Source organism: Acipenser ruthenus, chromosome 3 (genome assembly GCF_902713425.1).
Source record: "Acipenser ruthenus chromosome 3, fAciRut3.2 maternal haplotype, whole genome shotgun sequence".
NCBI lineage: Eukaryota > Metazoa > Chordata > Actinopteri > Acipenseriformes > Acipenseridae > Acipenser > Acipenser ruthenus.
In genome coordinates this window covers 21,282,453-21,302,786 of record NC_081191.1, presented here as the reverse complement: position 1 = coordinate 21,302,786, position 20,334 = coordinate 21,282,453, and the positions used below count along the sequence as shown (strand labels likewise).

General features: G+C 39.6%; 1 protein-coding gene across 1 annotated transcript; it reads left to right on the top strand.

Annotated features, from left to right (window-relative positions):
• The first annotated feature begins 3,190 nt into the window (after positions 1-3,190).
• Positions 3,191-5,800, top strand: LOC131713127 (piggyBac transposable element-derived protein 3-like). Its single transcript, XM_059012710.1, has 2 exons — positions 3,191-3,259; positions 3,852-5,800. Exon 2 carries the CDS (start codon positions 4,386-4,388, stop codon positions 5,478-5,480), a length of 1,095 nt encoding a protein of 364 aa, XP_058868693.1. The 5' UTR covers positions 3,191-3,259; positions 3,852-4,385; the 3' UTR covers positions 5,481-5,800.
• Positions 5,801-20,334: the final 14,534 nt, after the last annotated feature.

Genomic DNA, 20,334 nt, shown 5'->3' with positions numbered 1-20,334 from the left:
CAACAGTAAACTGAAATGGCAGGTAGGATAACAACTTATGTGCCTAATATGAAACATTTGTTATATATTCTTTTTTTTTTATTACTTTTAGAAAAAAAAAACATTTTGGTTTTACATGTTTGTATGTACCAATTTACACATGTTTACACAATAGTTTTCAATGGAACTGCGTCTGTTTACAACACAGCTCCTGGATGCAGGCACAGTCAGCTGGCAGACGCTTTCGCTCCTCCACAGAGTACAATGCAGCCGTCATACTGGAATATTTTTTAGATTTTCTTTTTATGTAGTATTAGAAACAATGATTTCGGTTTTATAGTTTTGTGTGTACATATACCCGTTTACACCTGTACACTGGTATATGTACATACCCTTTTCTTTTGAAATGTGTATTTTATTATATTTTTTCACTGTTTGTGGTCGTGCTGTATATACACTCATTTTAAAAATAAAGCCTTTTATGTTTAATTTTCCATTTAAATACGGTGTTTCTGCGATGCAAATGTTAGATATGATGTTCATGAATAAAACTTTTCAGTTGTATCCGATAGCATGTCTTTAATTTTCATAACGAAGCAGTTTAAAAATGTATGTGTCACAGTGACCCACGTGGTGGTTCTAATGTTAATACAGAGTTTTTCAATAGTACTCTTGCTTTTAACAGTTACTCTTCTTCCAATGGTCTCTTGACCAAAGTTCCCAGTTTTCTTCCCAGATATCAGGGTGCTTCCAGCAGGGCTGAAAATCCTTTTTACCAAACAAGAATTTGATGTAGCAAACACGGACAATGGGGTAAGTGCGCACTGCATATTTTGCATCTGAGTGATTTGTGCCACCACTTAGACTTTGTAAACAATTGTAAATGAAGCCCATTCTGTTCAAATGTTTATTTATTCATGTCATTTTGATTATAGTATGTCGGTATATTAACACAGAGCTTCAGTTGCGTATGTTGTTATGTAGGTAATATAAACCTGTTTATTTTTTAAAAATTGATACTTATTTGACATCCTTTCAGTTGTACAGTTGTGTATGTATATGATATACCTGTATACACACACATTTATTTTCAAATATTTGTTTATTTAATTTTTTGATGTTTTTTGAGGATGCCTGTTATGTAATACTGTATGTCTGTATATAAACACATTTCTGTTCAAATGTCCGTTTATTTACAATGTTTCGGTTGTGTAGATGCTTTATATGACATTCCTGAATAACACTACGACTTATATTCAATTGTTTGTCATTTCATTATAATATTTATGTTGTTTTTAATATGTCTCATGGTTGTTCAAGGTATGCCTATAAACACCGTCATTCTAGTGTTAAAAGTGACCACAGGACCCAGGATCCATCACTGCACATCAGAAGTGTGGGTTACAGTCTTAAATACCTGATATCTGCAGGAGACCTGAACTCTGGTAGCAGGTTTCCCATCTTTCCATTCAATTTTTTTCAGATGGAGCCCACTTTACTGGATGTGTTGCATTACATCCTATACATTCAATACACCTTACATTGTCTGATTTAACATTTAAATGATAAAAAAGGATCATCCTTGTGGATCATTACATTCAAACATTATTCTACAATGCTTTACCATATGGGAATATCCAGAACACAATTTTGGTTCTGCTTGTGGCAGCCTAGTTCTACACTTTTGACATCCACACAGTAGTCTGAGCGTATGTAAGTTGTACCCCTTTTTAGAGAGAGTTTACCACAGGGAGTAATGGTTCTGGAATGATAACTATTTTGTTCATGCATTTCAATTTGATCACAGAGGGATATTGTATTAGGTATCCATTCCAGTGATATGGGTGGGTGGGACAGAACTTGCTATTTTTCATGTCAGAGGTTTCCCAAGCCTCTTTCCCAAGTTTCTTCTACCTCATCAGTGGGGAACCCCATGAGAAATTAGGTTGCTTCTATATATACTCCATCCATTCAAAAGGAACTAATACCTTATACAAGAGAGAAGGGGTTTGTGGACCACTTGTGACATGTATTGAAATAGGCTGCAAATTGACAGACTGAGCTCAAGGTTCTACTGTATCTAAAAAGACTGTTGCGAAGTGGCCATAAACAGGGTTCGAAATGAATCTGCGTTGAGCATAGTCTGTTGAAAATGTAAGTAGATCCACCAGGTAAAATAATCCCTGAACTAATATATATAATATAAAAAAAATGTACATTTTAGTGCTATATATTTCAAAAATATAAACAGAATATTAAATGATTGTTCGTGGTATACGGTTAGGAGGATGTTCTGTTGGGGCTCATGGTTTACTGGGGCATACACGTGCGGCGAATAAAAACACTATACCACGAACGATCATTCAATATCATCTATATATTGTAAATACTTTGCTATATACACTGCTGTGCAAAAGTCTTAGACATGTTGTATTTTTCTCAATTTACTCAAAGCCTCCACTAGTGTTTTCTACTGTTATAATAACCTTAACTTGCATTGAAAAACATTGAGTGAAAGAGCTCACATGACTTGATTTTCAAGGTGTAGGTATCTGAAGCATGATCAACAAGTACAAAGAAACATCATCTATAATTGACAAACCCAGGGCTGGAAGACCCAAAAAGCTGTCTAACAAGGATGAGCAATACTTGAAGATAATATCATTAAGGAATAGAAAGAAGACAAGCATTGAATTGACAACAGAACTGGCAGAAGGCAAAGGTGTCATTGTCCATCCATCAACAGTCCAAAGCACCTTTGACCATTGTTCCATAGTCCAGTGTCTGTGTTCTTGTGCATATTTTAGCCTTTCAGTCTTGTTCCCCATTCTTAACAGAGGTATTCTTACTGCAACACATCCTTTAAGTCCTGGTTTCAAGAGTGACCTCTGTACTGTTGATTTGATGGACAACTTCCAACTCGAAATACATTACTATATAGTAAAATACAATGTGATCATATAGTTTTACATTAGAAGATAACATTACACAAACCCTTCCTTTTTCTCTTATATTCTTTTTCAAACAAAATCATTCAGTATCAGGATTACTGTGGCGGAGAGTCCCGCCCCTATTTATTATTATTTGTATTTTTGTTTGCGGCGCGGATAAAAGCACACCGCCCCTTTAATTTTTTTAAATAAAAAAAATATATATATAATATCACCTGACATGTCTGTGTCCAATGAAATGAGGGGCTGAAGTGGGTGTGGCCTTTTGTCTGGTGGTGGAGCAGTCCTTTCAGGAAGCAAAGCCGCATGGGACACAGTGCCACCAATTGGTAAGATAAAATCACTTTTTAACATGTTTAAATTGAAATAACTTTATATAAAAAATATATATGCATGTGCATGAGTATGTAAAGAAGTATGTTTGATTGTTTAAAGACTTATTTTGTTTTTATTTATATACTAAAACTGTGTTTTTTTTTTCGTTGCCTCAGGGTAACATTGTGCAGTTGGACCACTTTTGTTCGGGCAATATCATGCTAAAGTGTGGAGATGTGCTCGGATGCATAATTATGACCATAGTCAATGTTTTTACTTTACTATCTACTGATACTTACAGGAAATGGACACAAGAACATTTTATGGGTGGAAGGAACGTGATCGAGCAGTTAGGGTCATTCCCTCTGACAGTAAGGACAGTGAGCTTGAGGAGAGTGACAATGAGGACAGTGAGCTTGAAGAGGGTCAGGAAGAGTGGATCCCCGAATCAGGTTTGAGAGACAGTTAGGAGGTCAGGGGTCAGTTAGGGGTCAGTCAGCAAAGTAACGTGTGTGTGTGTGTGTGTTTGTTTGCATGCATGTCAGTGGAAGGGTAGAAGGGTATATGACACATTCAAAATTGTGCTTCCTGCTTTCTTTTTTAAAGGAGAATGCCTGTCTGTTGACAATGAGACTGAGTCTGAGGATGAAGATGAAGATGTAGCAGAGGTTGATGTTCCACGCCTACCCCGGTGGAGAACACCCCACAATGCATACTTCAATGCTTACCCAGAATGGCAGGGCCTGCTTTCAAGATCTGATGATATCATGTCCCCCCTCCAGTACTTCAAGCAGTTTTTCTCTGAAGACATTCTGGAAGTTATTGTAGGGCAGTCAAATCTATATGTGATACAATGTAACGCAAACAAGCCCCTTAACCTCACTACAAAAGAATTGGAGCAGTTCCTGGGTATTGTGGTGTACATGTCATTGTTTGGTTTACCATGCACCCGCATGTTTTGGAACAAAGCCTGCCGAGTGTCCCAAGTAGCTGACACCATGATACTGAATAGATGGGAGGCCATCAAAAAAATCCCTGCACTTCAGTAACAATGAAGAGAGACAGGAGGAAAATGATGATCCACTCCACAAGATCCGACCACTGGTCACTCATCTAACCTCAAAACTGACGTCAATCCCAATGGGTGAGAAGCTGGCTGTTGATGAGCAGATGGTCCTATTCAAGGGAAGAAATAGATTGAAGCAATACCTGCCATCAAAACCAAAGAAATGGGGCTACAAGATACTCGTCTTTGCTGGCTCTGATGGTGTCCCGCACAACTTAGAAATCTACACAGGGAGAGTTGTACAACCCCCTGAGCTAGCAGATGTGGGAGCAAGTGGCAACGTTGTCCTCCGCCTGGCCCAGCCTATACCCAAGCAAGAGAACTACAAGCTCTTCTTTGACGACTGGTTTACGAGTGTCCCTCTTGTGCTCACACTGGCTCAGCAGGGAATTCACTGCACTGGTACTGTTCGTGGCAACAGACTACCAGGCGTCAACTTGATGTGCGATGCTGAGCTGAAGAGAGCAGGACGTGGATCTTTTGAACAGAAGATGGCCATGGTTGGAGAAACCACCTTGCACGTTGTGAAGTGGTACGATAAGCGCTCAGTGACCCTTCTGAGTGATTACACTGGAGCCCACCCGGTCACCGAGGTTGACAGGTGGGATCGCAAGCGAAAGATGATCACCAAAGTCCCCTGCCCTGCTGTGGTGAAAGAATACAACAAGAATATGGGTGGGGTGGATCTGCTTGACTCACTGATTGCACTGTACCGGAACAAAATCAAATCAAAGAAGCGGTACCACTGGCTGGTGTTCCACTTCCTGGATATGATCATCATGACCACCTGGCTGCTCTACCGAAGAGATTGTGAAGGCACTGGCATGAGAAAGAAGGAACAAATGAACAACCTATGCAAAAGTGGAAAGAGTCTGGAGCGCAAGAAAGGTCGTCCCAGTTCCACAATTGCTGGTGAGTATGAGGAGAAGAGGAGAAAAGGACCCGCTGCTCCAATTCCAGTTCTTGATGTGTGCCTGGATGCCACAGCCCACTGGATGATTATGGCTGAAAAGAAGGGGAGATGCAAGGTACCAGGGTGCACAGGTACACCAAAAGCCAAGTGCCGGAAATGTGATGTCCACATGTTTCACATCGACCAGCAACTGCTTCCTGAGGTTCCACACAGAATAGGAAATCAGAGTGTGCTTTGTCAAAAAGAGAAACACTGATTCAAACAATAACCCACACAAACACACATTCAGACACACTGAAACACACACACACTCGCACATATACCCGCACACACAGGCTAACCCCTCCACACACACACACACACACACACACACTCTCACACACACACAGACAGTCATTTGGATGTTGGTTTATATGTTTATATGAAATGTGAGAAACATTTATACATGAGGTGTTAGTTGTAATTAGCAGTAGTTTGTTTATTTGATTGTTTGATGTACTATAGAAAACCTTGGTGTTTCAGTACCCTCGTAGCACATTGTTGCTCTGAGGCAACAAACCAATATCTGGTTGGGGGGGGGGGACAAATTTTATGATGGATATATTATCAGGGACCCCTAAGCTCCCAAAAAATGGGGTGAAATATTTTTTTCCCCCCAAAATAAAAATTCATGCCATAGAGGGTTAAAAACCCTGTGAGGATGCATGACTGATCAGCTACTGATTATTTAACTAGCTGACAGTCACGCATCCTTACCAAACGCGTGCAGACTGTGGCCGAGGGGTAATAAGATAATTAACAGCTAGTTAACCCCTCGGCCAGAGTATAAGAACCTGCAGCTGTCCGTGCTGCAGGGTTGGGGTGTACAGAGAGGAGGTACGGGGAGATAGTCAGGAGACAGAATATAAAAACAATTGCTAAAACGTGCTGGATTAGCCAGCACAACACTTACTTGTTTGTCTGTTTATTCGTTTGGCCCTCGTGCCCTTTTGTTTCTATTTTGTTGTTTGTTTAAATCTTTCATTTTGTTTTGTTTATTAATAAATCAGCTGAACGCCGTCGCATTCAGCTTCACCCGCCCATCCATTGTTTTGATTCAGTTACTTCCTGGTCCGTGACGTCACCACACCTCACCACTGCGAGCCATCCTGCCACAATTACCCATACAGAACACCCGATACAAGAAACATAACTGAGACCCACGTTTCCAACATAAATTACAAATCGTGTTAGGGAGACCCGTTCATCATTAACATAAAATACAAAATAAAAAATAAAAACGTACCTGAAATGTTGAGTCGCCGAAGGATGGCCTGCTTGACCAGGTCTTACTGGCTGGCCTCATCATAGGTTATGGCCTTGTGGGACATATTCCCTTAATATGATAATACATGAACATGTATTAATGATATAACTGGACTAATTAATGAAACTGTTGTGTCTTAGGAAAAAAGCAAACCGCTGTGTCTTAAGAAAAAGGGCAGACATACTGAACTGTGTGACCTAATAGAGGACTGACGTCTGAACTGGTAGGCTGAGCGGACAGTTGAATTATGTACAGATAATTCACACATGCAACAAAAATCATTTTGATGCAAGAAAGACTGTGGCGGAGTGTCCCGCCCCTATATATATGTGCACTTTTTAATTATTATTTGTATTTATTGTTTGCGGTGCGGATAAAAGCGCCGCGTATTTGTTATTGTTTTTATATTTTAAAAACCTTGTGAGGATGCGTGACTGATCAGCTAGTGATTTATTTAACTAGCTGACAGTCACGCATCCTTATTAAACTCGTGCAGACGATGACCATCTCCCGAGTTAATTGATTGATTAATTGTTGCTAATCGGGAGATGGTCACTGTATATAAACCTGCATCTCTCTACCCTCGGATAGTGTACAGAGGAGTGAGCAAGGAGAGCGTAAAGCAACTATTTAAAACAACTGCTAAGTGCTGGTTTACACCAGCACGATACTTATTTGTTTATTTGTTTGGCCAACGTGCCCTTTTGTTTGTTTGGTGTTTGTTTTGTTTAAACCTTTTGTTTTTGTTTATTATTTAATAAAATAAGCTGAACGCCGTAGCGTTTCAGCTCTCACCCGCTATTTCCTGAGTCTGTGTTTCTGGTCTGATGTCATCACTGAAGCCATCCAGTTCACAAAGACATAATCAAGTGATGTCCTAGTGGAAAAGGACATTAAAACATCAAAGGACTGTAAGTTTAAAAAAAGGCAAGATACACAAATTATCTCATGAAAGTGACTATTTAGCAGAGTGAAAAAGACTATAAATATCCAAGCAAAACTGAACATTTTGCGCTCCACATCGAATGCTAAACAAGGTGCTGTCACTCTGCTAAGCAAAGCTGCAACTCCAGGACTCTGCCTAAAAAATGGAACCAAGACGAGGAAGCAAGCTGCAAGCGAGTCAATGACCACAAGCAACGAGACTGAGGCCCGGCTGGAAGACTGCTATAAAACCTACAGCGACTGTTATCAGACAAACCAGTCTGGGTCTGTTGTACACCTAAAACCACAGTATCCAAAAGAAACTGCCATGCTACCTGCATAGCTAAAAGATTCAGCTTGATGAAGTATCTATAAGTAATCTACCTCATATTGTTGTATGAAGAATTTCTTTAAAAGTAAACTTGCCATATACTTAATCTATATACCATTAATAAGCTTAATGTGATATATTCTAAGATTGTCTGCATCATCTCAGTTGAGGCTGTGCTTGTATGTGGGCGTGTGTGTGTGAACGAGCTACTACGTCACAGCTTGCTCGAGTGCTCCTGGTGTGTGAGGAGACAGGCGGTGTCATATTTCAATTGTCTGCTAGCCAGCATGAGTGCAAAGAGTTTTTTTTTTAATTGTGTTTGTGCTTAGAGACTAAGAGATTTACTTAATGACTTTTCTGATTTCTGTTTATTATTTGTGTACTTATAAAATACTACTATTGATTAACCATAACAAGACACACACAAACAGAGTCACAAGTCTGGCGTGAGTACTATTAGTGTAAGTGGTGAATTACAAGTTTAAACGTGCACAATGGTGAAGTGTAGTCTGGGTTTGTTTGCTGGCTGTTTAGCTACAGCTCCCAGAGTTTAGCCTTCTATAAATGACAAACGTGACACTTTAATAGAGACAAAACAAAACACAAAAACTCAAGGTTTCTTATTACAACAGTACGTCCTTTACAGGTCTTTCCGTAACCATTACAAAGGAACAGATTGCTTGGCTGCATCCCCTGATATACTTTCAGTCACGCCCCCTTCGGTAGCGAGTACAATCACATATCCTCCAGTCTATGACTGACACATTGCCTACCACATTAAGGCAATGACTTCTGGTATTGTGACTCCGCCCCCTTTCTGCGATGGCCAACTTCCGACTGACCCTGTTATCCTCAGTAACAGGGTTGACAGTGGATTTAAGGACAGTATTAAATATCATTTAGTATTTATGTTAATAAATATTTATTGATTGGGTAAATATATGTGTTGTTTTCTGTTATAATGGTAACATTTTATAAATTTATTAGGATTTAGTGTGTTTTCTTAAATGATTTAGTAAAAAGATGAATACGGACATTGCTGATTGCGGCATTTTGCTTAAAACATTGGCATGATTTTCACTTTAAAAACTGTATAGTGTATCTAGCATGTGAATATGAATTACATTACTTTATTATGCATCAATTAGTTTGAGTAAAATCGGTTGTTTTATCCAAAATATGGCCTTGGGGTGCAAAAGGCATCCTAATGGTAGATTGACCCAGCTGCAGAGGGCTGCGCTGAAACATCCATGCAGTCTGTGGAACATTAGCTTGTCATTGACTGGACCAACTGAGTTTGAAAAATAAAAAAAAACAAAACACAGCCGCTCTTGCTCCCTTCTGGCTGTCCGAAAACATCAGCATTTTAAATAAAGTCCAGATGTGCACGAAACACAAGCTGCCAAATAGTGCTCTCTACCTAAAGTGCTTCTTCGGATTTGGGTAGCGAGTCATTCTTGATCAGTTTCTGTCTTTCATATGATACAGGTAAGGTAAGTCCCTCCACAAAGTTTCTACAGTGATCAATGTTCTTTTATTTTTGCGATGTTAGTTTTTGTTATGTATAATGTAATATAAAAGAGAAAACGGTGCATACATTTTTTTCATTCTTCACGTCCCCCTTTTCCACATACTGATCGGTAAGGTTGCAGCAGTCAGCCAACATTCAGTTTGAAAATGGTGGGCTGTGTGTCATGAGGTTAGTTTAAAGGGATGAAAACTGCAAATCGTTTTCAGTGACCTTAATCTTTGAATGTCAATATGCAGAATTAATTTAAGCTAACAAAATTTAAGAAACCATAGCCTTGAGCTTATTACTTAACAATGAGTGTATATGAAACATAGCTGAATATCCCCAATGGTGGTTATGCTTCATCATTTGTTGGTTTATTGACAGTCTTTGGTCATCTGCAGTGCAGTAAATTACCTTACATTTTCCCTCTGTCTGAAAAGAATACCACAGAGGGGTATATTAATCAATAACATCATATCAATCAGGCCGGTCACATTTTTTCTGTTTCAGTTGGCATTAGAACATTTTCCAGATTTACCAAAAAATAAACACATGGTTTCCTGCTTACTGTAGCCTTTGTGAATGTCTTACTCATTTAGACATTTTCCCTTGATAGCTCTGCAGCATGAGCTGGCAAACTAATAATGTACCATTAGAAAGAAATCCAAATAGTGTGTCACCTGTCTGTCAGCATGATTTGACCTTTAAGAGATGTAGCTGTCTGGAATTGCTGCATTGTTCTGTTTCCTGACAGTTAAATAGGCTAAATTGATGCACAAACCGCCTTTTAAGGATTGTACAATAGCATACTAACATTTATAGTTCTTTCTCAGATATAAACCAAAAAGGCTTTGTGCCAGTATACTGCTCTTTATTCATTCTCTGCTTTGCTTTTATTTGCTGCCACATGGAAGCACTCTTTAAAGACAAGGGCGGCACACAACCACACTAAAGATGCCGTGTCAAGCAGCCATTTGATGAAGAAGCTGGAAGATGGTTTGAATAGAGATTAAAGTGACTGATCTCTTTAGTGAGGTTTTTAACATGTAAATATAGTACAGCTTTGATACGCTGGGAAGAATTTATGTTCGCATAAGAGCAAACTTAATTCATTTTGCATGATATCTATTCTTTTAAAAATATAAACTGTATATCTTCTAGACTTCTTTCCGTGGCTTGATTTTTAAAATCTCCTGGCTTTACATCAAACAGTCTTACCGAAAAGTATTTGAAAGCCTATTGATTTTCATTCTAAAATACTGTTGCTTTGCTTAAACTGACTGTAAAATAATAATAATACTGTATCAATACAGATTGCCCAAACTAGAAACTTGTATTTACCCACTTGGTAAATAATGCAGTTGTTCCAAACATTTTATGCCTACATCTTAAGTTAGAGCCTGCATCTTAAATTAGAGTACAGTATAGAGATGCATGTATTAAAATCGTCAACAAAAGACTACCTGTGTACACAAATAGCAATGTGACTGACTACCGAAAAAAGACAAACAAAGACGTCACTGCCTGAATACTCAAGCAGCAACGTGACTGACTGCTGAAAAAAGACAAACAAAGACGTCACTGCCCGAATACTCAAGCAGCAACATGACTGACTGTTGAGAAAAGACAAAGACGTCACTGCCCGAATACTCAAGCAGCAACGTGACTGACTGCCGAGAAAAGACAAAGATGTCACTGCCCGAATACTCAAGCAGCAATGTGACTGACTGCCGAGAAAAGGCGAACCAAAACGTTACTGCGCGATCTCGAATCGTCCTTGACCTACAGGCAGCCATTTTCAAAGAAGCGTCATTAGCTTCATGAGGAATTCAAAGAGGAGCTTTTACAATGTCAACATTTCTAGCAAACAGTACCAGCTTGGACAGATCGGAAATGCTGATCAGACCCTCATATTTTTCGACATGCCAAGCAATACCACAGTTCACAAACTGGGAGAAAAACAGGTGTGAGTAATGAGAAGCAGCACATAACTAATGGTCTGTGTGACAGCAGATGGTCGCAAACTGCATCCATGGCTTAATTGAGATTGTATCTTTTATAAATGCATATTTATTTGATGTTTTATTTTTTCCTGCGTCTTAAATTCGAGGGCATTTAAATTCGAAGGAATACGGTAGCTACAAAAATGTGTTCTGGTTTGTCTATGAAAATACTGTAGTGGTGCTATGGTGTAATTTGTAAAATATATTATTTTCTTTATGAAAGAGGTTGCTAGTAAGTGTTAAACCTATTAAAAAATATCACACAAAATCTATAAGTGGTCAAAATCCATGCTAATGGAAGATTGACGTTTAAAAAACAAACAAAACACTAGGTTACTTACCGTAACCCTGGTTCCCTGAAAGACAACCACCAAAACATTACTTATGGGATATGTCTGCCTATTGGTAGGTATTTACTGAGCACTTTATATCAGAGCTGTCGATAGGCCCCTTACTGGGGTGACGTCCTCAGTCCCGCCTACCGAGGGATTAAACCCATCATCCCATGGAAGCCATTTCTCTTTTTGCATCGAACCCGTGAGGGCGACCGATGCGACCTCGCTGGTTGGTGGTCGTCTTCTCTTTCAGGGAACCAGAGCTACGGTAAGTAACCTAACGTTCCCTTTCAATTCAAAGACGACCACCAAAACATTACTTATGGGAAAGTATACCAGAGTTGTTGTGAGGGAGAAGGAACGGCAGCATATGAGGGACGCATCAGAACTGCATAACCCAAGGTTAGAGGTGCGAGCGTGCAACCTCAAGGACCCTCGTGCCTAATGAAGGCAAGGGAGGATCTATCACATTAAGGCGATATAATCTGGAGAAAGTATGTAGTGTAGCCCAGCTAGCCGCAGTACATATATCGGACAGCGAGATATAGCCAACCCTCTGGTACAGTGCGTGGCTACCCTCCCAGGTGGGAGCAAGCCGGCACTATCATACGTAGTCGAGACTGTGTCCACAATCCAGTGCGACAGCCGCTGCTTCGAGAGGGTCTGTCCTAGGGTCCGTATCCCGTGACAGACAAAGAGCTGGTCAGAATAACGTAGGGCTCTTGTCCTATCCACGTAGCATCTCAACTCCCGCACGGGGCAGAGGAAGTTCAATTCTCCTCTGCCACCTAGGGGTCACTAGGAGAATTGTCACCTTCTCTAACTTTTTCTAGAAAGGCCGGTAGCAATGGTATCGGCGGGAATGCGTAGAGAAGCGGTCTGGGCCACTCATGGGCTTGGGCATCGACATTGAGTGGACCGTCTAAGCTGTGGAGGGAGTACCACAGGGGGCAGTGTGTCATCTCCGCTGAGGTGAAGAGATTGACCTGCACCTTCCCAAATCATTCCCAAATGCGCTCCACCACCTGAGGGTGGAGCCGCCACTCTGACAGATGCGCACTTTCCCTCGAAAGGGGGTCCACTGCCCAGTTCACCACTCCAGGAAGATGAGTTGCCCATAGGGACACCATGTTCCTTTTAGCCTACGTCAAAAGCCGGAAGGCAATGTGATGCAACCCCGGGGACCGGAGGCCACCCTGGTGGTTGACATATGCCACCACCGCTGTGTTGTCCGTCTCTGTGCACAGAGGTACTAACACCGTGTGCGTTGCGCACCGTGCGCACCGAGCGCCGTGAGCACCGCGTGCACTAGGGCGCTAAGCGCACGAGGCACTGAAGTACCGCGCGCACCAAGTGCACTGAGCACCATGCGCAGTACCAAGGGCTGAGTGTGCACCGAGGTAACAAAGCACCAGGGGGCAGCTAATGCAGTGGTGTGTACCCTAACTGCGTGTCTTTACACACCTGGTCAGCGCGCAGCATATACCAGGGAGACACACAGGCTAAAGCCACGGTGGGCGAGCTGAAAAGCAACTGAAAAACAGCTGGGGGAGAACACACTTGCTGTTTTGTTTTTTTTGAAGGCCTGACCCACCAGGGTGGGCGGGCTGAGGCAGCCAACGAGGTCTACTCTACAGCGGGGCAGGTGAAAACACAGCCCCGGTGGAGGAATATACAGCTGACTGGCTATTTGTTTTTATTTTATTTTTTTTTATCAAACTGCACTGCAGCTAATCCATAGCACAACACAGGCAAAGCGGGGTTGTGCGATCGGATCAACAGACAGGTGGACACGTAACAACAACAAAACAAATACTTATTATTTCGTCCAACTGCACACATGGCAGCCGGTGGATTCGCTCAACAGCAGGGTTACAGCAAAGCTTAGCCCCGGTGGAAAAACTGCGTTCTCCCCAAGAGTGTAGGCTAGAAAAGACAACACACGCATTCCTTTAAATCAATACTGCACAGGCAGTCGCTCACGCATGACAGACAGTAAGATAAGGCAGCCTGCAACGCAAGCAAACAGGCTGCTGAAGAAAGGAGAAAAGAAAAAAGAGGCTTTGGTCTGGAACCTCTGATTCCACAAAAGCGGCAAGCCAGCTTTTAGTACGAATGCTGGGGAACTGCAGTTTACTCAGAAAAGCTATTTTTCAAAACAGGCTCAGTTCAACACAGAGGTCTTACCTTACCGTCTTGAAAGGCAAAAAGAGAAATGGCTTCTGTGGGATGATGGGTTTAATCCCTCGGTAGGCGGGACTGAGGATGTCACCCCAGGAAGGGGCCTATCGGCAGCTCTGAAACAAAGAGCTCAGTAAATACCTACCAACAGGCAGGCATATCCCATAAGTAATGTTTTGGTGATCATCTTCAAATTGAAAGTGAACAATAATTTCAGAATTTGTTAGATTTGATACTGTGAAGGAGAAAATGCAAATTGGAAAGCTGCACTGTTCCTGCAGTTTCTCAGAATGCACATGCCACCTTAGTTTTATGATTTAATCCTAGATATGTTGAGTCTAAGAAATATTTCTCTTAGTAACTGGGTGTGTCAAGCAGGCTGTAGTGGTGACGTCAGACCAGTAAAGGAGTACACAGACAGACAGTACTGGAGTTGAAACTGAAGTGCAATGGCTGCGCTCAATGCGTTTAATAAACAAACAAAAATAAAAGGTTGAACAAAACACAGGACACGGCACTCGAGGCCAAAATAAATAGACAAACAAAACAGATTAACACTAAACAAACAGTGGATGAACAGACAAACAAACACGGGGAGTCAAACAAACTTATATTTACTTTTTCTTTAGTTTTAATTTTTATTTTCTCCTTCTCCACACCCATTCTCCACTCACCGACCACACAACCCCAAGTGAGTAAAACATGCATCTATATATACTGTTGTGCCGGGATTCAATTACTAATTAATTATTCACTTGAATCCCAGCACGTGAACTAATTCTGTGCAACCCCGTGCTCACATATTACATACTTTAAATGCACGTGAAGTGAAGTGCAATCCCCATGCCTAAATACAATTATACATTTAAATAACTCGTGCTACACACACCCATTTATACCCCGTGCAGCAATATCTATACACCAACATTAACACACTACATGCAACATATAACACAAAAATACACACAGGGATGGGGCATATTGCCACGCTGGGGTAAGACTTTAAAAAAATTAATTACTTCAGAACGGCGTCAGAGTCTTTCTAAAAGTGGGTGGGCCAAGGTCGGGTTGGAGGTTGGTATGAAGTATTTATATGGATAAATGGATAAATATTGAAGCAGGTTATATATTTATAGTCTACTGGTTATTTAAAGTTTGCCACAACAATACTACTAAACTACTACGATGACTACGACTACTACTAATAATGAGCTTGTTATCTGAATGTTGGGTAGTGAGTGGTAAGTACATAACATAGTCAGGTGTTATTCCTGAGGTATTCAGCCGGAATTCATTATGAATTTGCAACCATTATTTTAAAGTGTTACTGTAACTAGTGTCTTTGATGTAATTTTTTGTTACAGAAGACAATTCCTCATTCAGTTACATCCATACATAAAATTAAAAAATTGTTTCAGAATGGGACAGAAATGTTCACATGATATAGTGAAGGTCTTAATGAGGTCCTAATGAAAGGTTGTAATAACATTTCACTATCAACAACATCTCAAAAGACCTGTTTGCTCTAGATTTTAAAGACTGTTAAGATTATTGGGCTAATTTGTTCTACAGGGCATAGATATATTAAAAAGTTAATGTCTGGGAATCATTCTGTTTAACTCTGAGTACTTATAGAAGTGCCTTTGTGGATTTTATTGCCCTATCAATGCTAAGGTTAATGGATAGAAAGGACTGTAATTGTAAAGTGCCAGCTCAGCATAATGGAGTTGGCATTAAAACCTCTTACGCCCTCTAGTCCCGCGGGCGGAACACAGAACTGCACGTAAATATTATATTTCATAACTCATTTTTAATATTATTACAAAAGCAAAAGAGAAAAAAAGCTGACTCGATATCAAAATCGTTGTTTTCCTACCGTCAAACAGCGAAGGAATTTTTCGAATCCGTCATTTCACCGCTGAGATATCCCATTCACAATGTGTCTAGTACCCCCTTGCATTCAAAACAAAAGCAATCGACTAGCTTGCGTTTTGCTGCTCTGGTCTTACAACCTTGATGACGATAAAGTCTCCCTGATCACGTTGTAGGGGAAGTCACAAGCTTTCCATTCATACCTTTACTTTGTTTGTAACCCAATCCATCACAGAGTAATCGATGTGCAAACAAACACGCCCACCTCTTGAATGAGATAAGGGGAAAAAAAAAAAAGCCTTTCAAAGGCAAATGCATGTGGCAATGGCTAGCCTGTGAGGTGCCAGAAGATAACATCCCTTTTAGAACTTAGTATATCAATTGACATAAAGATTTACACAATGTTTATTTTTGGAGAGGTTTGGGGACCCTTGGGCTTAGCTTTGTAAAAACTCCTTTGTTCAAACAGTTCCACATTTTTACCCAGTATATTAGACATGTTGGTGAAGCACTGGAAAAAAATCTGGCTCTTTTCATATACTACAAGTTGAAAAAATGACTATAGAACATAAAAAAATGAAAAGCGTTTGTTGTTTTTTTATGTATTTTTTCTGGATATCTCCTTCCAGTGTGGTACTGAGTAATACTTTTATCACACCTGAGGTTTTAGTCTTGATGCCCAAGGGGTTACCTTGAATTCAAGCCCTGAACCATGCCTTTGCTGTCTATACTTTGGAAGATATTGTGATTTATTTAAGGGCATAGCCCCCCAGGCGGAAATTGTCTGTGAGGGGCTGGGGTTTTGACAGGTTAAACAGAAGAGGACTATGTTCTATGGTATACTCTAGCAACAGGTTTATGTGAAAGCTATAAAAAACAGATGATTTCCAGATTGTTTTGCTTCATCACAATCCAACCATTACAAAAGCAGTTCATTGTGCTGTTGTGGCTGTACATATACCTAACAGTCTTGGGTTAAAAATCAGCAGAAAAGAAGTGTGGACAAACACATTACAATAGACAAATACTGTACTGATTCTATCAAAGGCTTTAAACTCGTTAGTAGTGATTAATCAATGTCCGTTATACCCAGGGAGTTAATATTTTCTATTATGGGATATCCTGTATACAATCCAATGATTTATCATTCATTTTGTATTTTTGACTATTACGATTACATTCACTAATCATATATAAGTGTCATTTAGTTATTTAGGCAAGTGTGATTTAGTCATTTTTTTTAGCCCTGCAGATTTTGCACATTCCTGCCGATTTGTAATAAGGCTAATAGCATCCTTTCAATGGCTGGCCCTCTATTAAAATATGAAAAGCCTGCATTAGCCAAACCGTCATGCAGTAAAAGCAGCAGCAGCAGCAATTCCATGCCGAGCTATAATGTATTTGTTATTTATACATGGGAAAGCCCTTTGTGGTGAAACTTTTCCTTTCATGAGGTTCTAGTGGGTGTAAAGGCAAGTGACAAATATTGCTATACTTTATACAAAATATACATCTTGGAAAAAATCATCATTACCCACAACAAAAGTACATTTTGGTATTCCTATGAAGTTCATCATCAGTTCAAGATGCAATGTTGACTTTTTTTTTAATTAATTATCAAATAACCACAAAACATTAGGAATTCACATATTACTATGAAAATGTATATGTATTTTCAACCATTGTTTCATAGTGATCCTGGATTTATATTTACAATATTTTACTGTGGAAAAGCAACACAGTAAATGAAATCCTTAATTTAAGCCACACGTCCCTGGTAAGTCCCAGAGGTTTGAAGTTTGTGACAGACTGATGGAAAGTTAACAAATTTCTTGTCCTGAAAACAGTAGATACCAAAATATGTGAGAGATTTGATACATAAGAACATAAGAAAGTTACAAACTAGAGGAGGTCATTCGGCCCATCTTGCTCGTTTGGTTGTTATTAGCTTATTGATACCAGAATCTCATCAAGCAGCTTCGTGAAGGATCCCAAGGTGTCAGCTTCAACAACATTACTGGGGAGTTGGTTCCAGACCCTCACAATTCTCTGTGTAAAAAAGTGCCTACTATTTTCTGTTCTGAATGCCCCTTTATCTAATCTCCACTTCTGACCCCTGGTCCTTGTTTCTTTTTTAAGGTCGAAAAAGTCCCTTGGGTCGACATTGTCAATACCTTTTAGAATTTTGAATGCTTGAATCTGATCTTTGTTCAAGACTGAACAGATTAAATTCTTTCAATTCTTTTCTTCCCTTGATTTAAATTCAACACTTTTCACTATACTGTATATCAGAGCATCTTGTTGACCTTTTTTATAGCTTCCCCACATTGTTTAGATGAAGACATTTCTGAGTCAACATAAACTCCTAGGTCTTTTTCATAGATTCCTTCTTCAATTTCAGTATCTCCCATATGATACTTATAATGCAAATTTGTATTGCCTGTGTGCAGTACCTTACACTTTTCTCTATTAGATGTAATTTGCCGTGTGTCTGCCTAGTTCTGAATGCTGTCTAGATCATTTTGAATGACCTTTGCTGCTGCAACGGTGTTTGCCACTCCTCCTATTTTTGTGTCCTCTGCAAATTAACAAGTTTGCTTACTATACTACAGTCAAAGTCATTAATGTAGATTAGGAATAGCAGAGGACCTTATACTGATCCCTGTGGTACTCCATTGGGTACCTTCCTCAATTTTGAGCTTCCTCCTTTAATTAGTACTTTCTGTTTTCTACATATTAACCATTCCCTAATCCATGTGCATGCATTTCCTTGAATCCCTACTGTATTCATCTTGAGAATTAATCTTTTATGCAGGACTTTGTCAAAAGCTTTCTGGAAATCTAAATAAACCATGTTGTATGCTTTGTAATTATCCATTGTCGATGTTGCATCCTCAAAAAAAATCAAGAGGGTTGGTTAGACACAATCTCCCTTAACTAAAACCATGCTCACTGTCTCCCAGGATAATGTTACCATATAGGTAATTTTCCATTTTGGATCTTATTATAGTTTCTATCAGTTTACATATAATAGAAGATAGGCTTAATGGCCTGTAGTTACCTGGTTCAGTTTTGTCTCCCTTATTGTGGATCGGTATTACGTTTGCAATTCTCCAGTCTGTGGGTACAACCCCTGTGTCAAGAGACTGATTTTGGTTAGCACTTTGCTAAATACCAAACCTTTTGAGAAAATATACATTGATTATTGCTTTATAATTAATTTCAAGTTGGAGACTGTTTTATTGTTTGGGAAAATAATTTCTGTTAATACATTGTCTTGGAAACATTTTTTTTTTCCTTGTTCGTTTCTGAAAACCCTCTGTCTATGTATTGAACAGTTAAATGTGCATTCTACCCTGTAAAATGATGCCTGGGCTGTTTTTAAGGTAGCTACAAAACATGTTATAAGAAAATGGCTTTGTAGTACCGTACTTCATAAATGCATCTTCTTATTGAAGTATCTTAGAGATAAGCCTGTCGTAGTTGACTTATCATATTCACAGTTTAAATTGTGAGTACTGTTGATAGTAATGGTGTTTGAAATAACACATAAATGGAAAAACAAAATTAATATTTCAGTGAAGTATGAAAACCTCCAACATAGGTAATATGGAATAAATCATATTTTTGACATATGTTGCTATGTTATCATATCCAAGTGAGCACAGATTCTCATCCTCTATTGCAGTTATTTGCATGCTAATGAAACTTTGACATGATTGTTAGGCATATCAGACAGGTTGGCAACACTGATAGGGACGATAATTTTTTCAGTGTGATCACAGACTTCTAACTATATGAAATGAAATGAAAAACTGTTTTGTATAGGATATTGGATTCATGCCATATAATCCGAAGTGCATTTTTCCTTAACCCTTCATCAGCGGCAAACAGGTTCAAATGCACCCCAGCATGTTTAAAATGACTGTGTCTAAAAACTCTTTAAGATCCTGTGATATATGTGATAAGAATCAATTACCAAGCATGTCCTTGTCCAACAGGAAACGGGAGTATTCCTTCTTCATTGCAGTTTTTTTCACCCATTTCCTCCTTGCGAGGGTTGCAAAAAAATTTACATTTTTCACATACCACAATCACAACTCCTGCTTACTGGCAGAATACATTGTTGAGAGATGTGGAAGAGCTGGAGGTGTGGAAAAGTTATATCATTTCTAAAAATTATTGATTTAGCCCTACAAGTAATTTTTTTTGTCAATTCCCAACCTTACCATAAACATCAATATGTGTAATAGATTTGTTTACAACACTGTATTTGATAACTGCATTAATTAGTTTCCTGCTTATTACCTTAAAACAAACCTGGTAAACCAGCACTGTTCTTTAAGGCTAGCATATAAAAGGCAAGCGCTTAGCTTGCTGGGGGTGGGGGGGGGCGGTGTCTGTGAGCGTTGTTAGAAGGCTGCTTGGGTGCTGCGACGGCTATTGTTGCTGGGCTGCTGATTGATATTTGCCTTTGGAGGGGTTAAGATGTCTGTGTGCTTGACGTAACCTGACAGAGCTGAGGATAGATTGCTGGAAGCTGAGAGACTGTGCGTGACAGGCTGCAGTTTGTGACTTTTAAAACATTTTCTATACATAATCATTTACTTTTGGAGAGCAAAATGATTGTGAGAATATACACTAC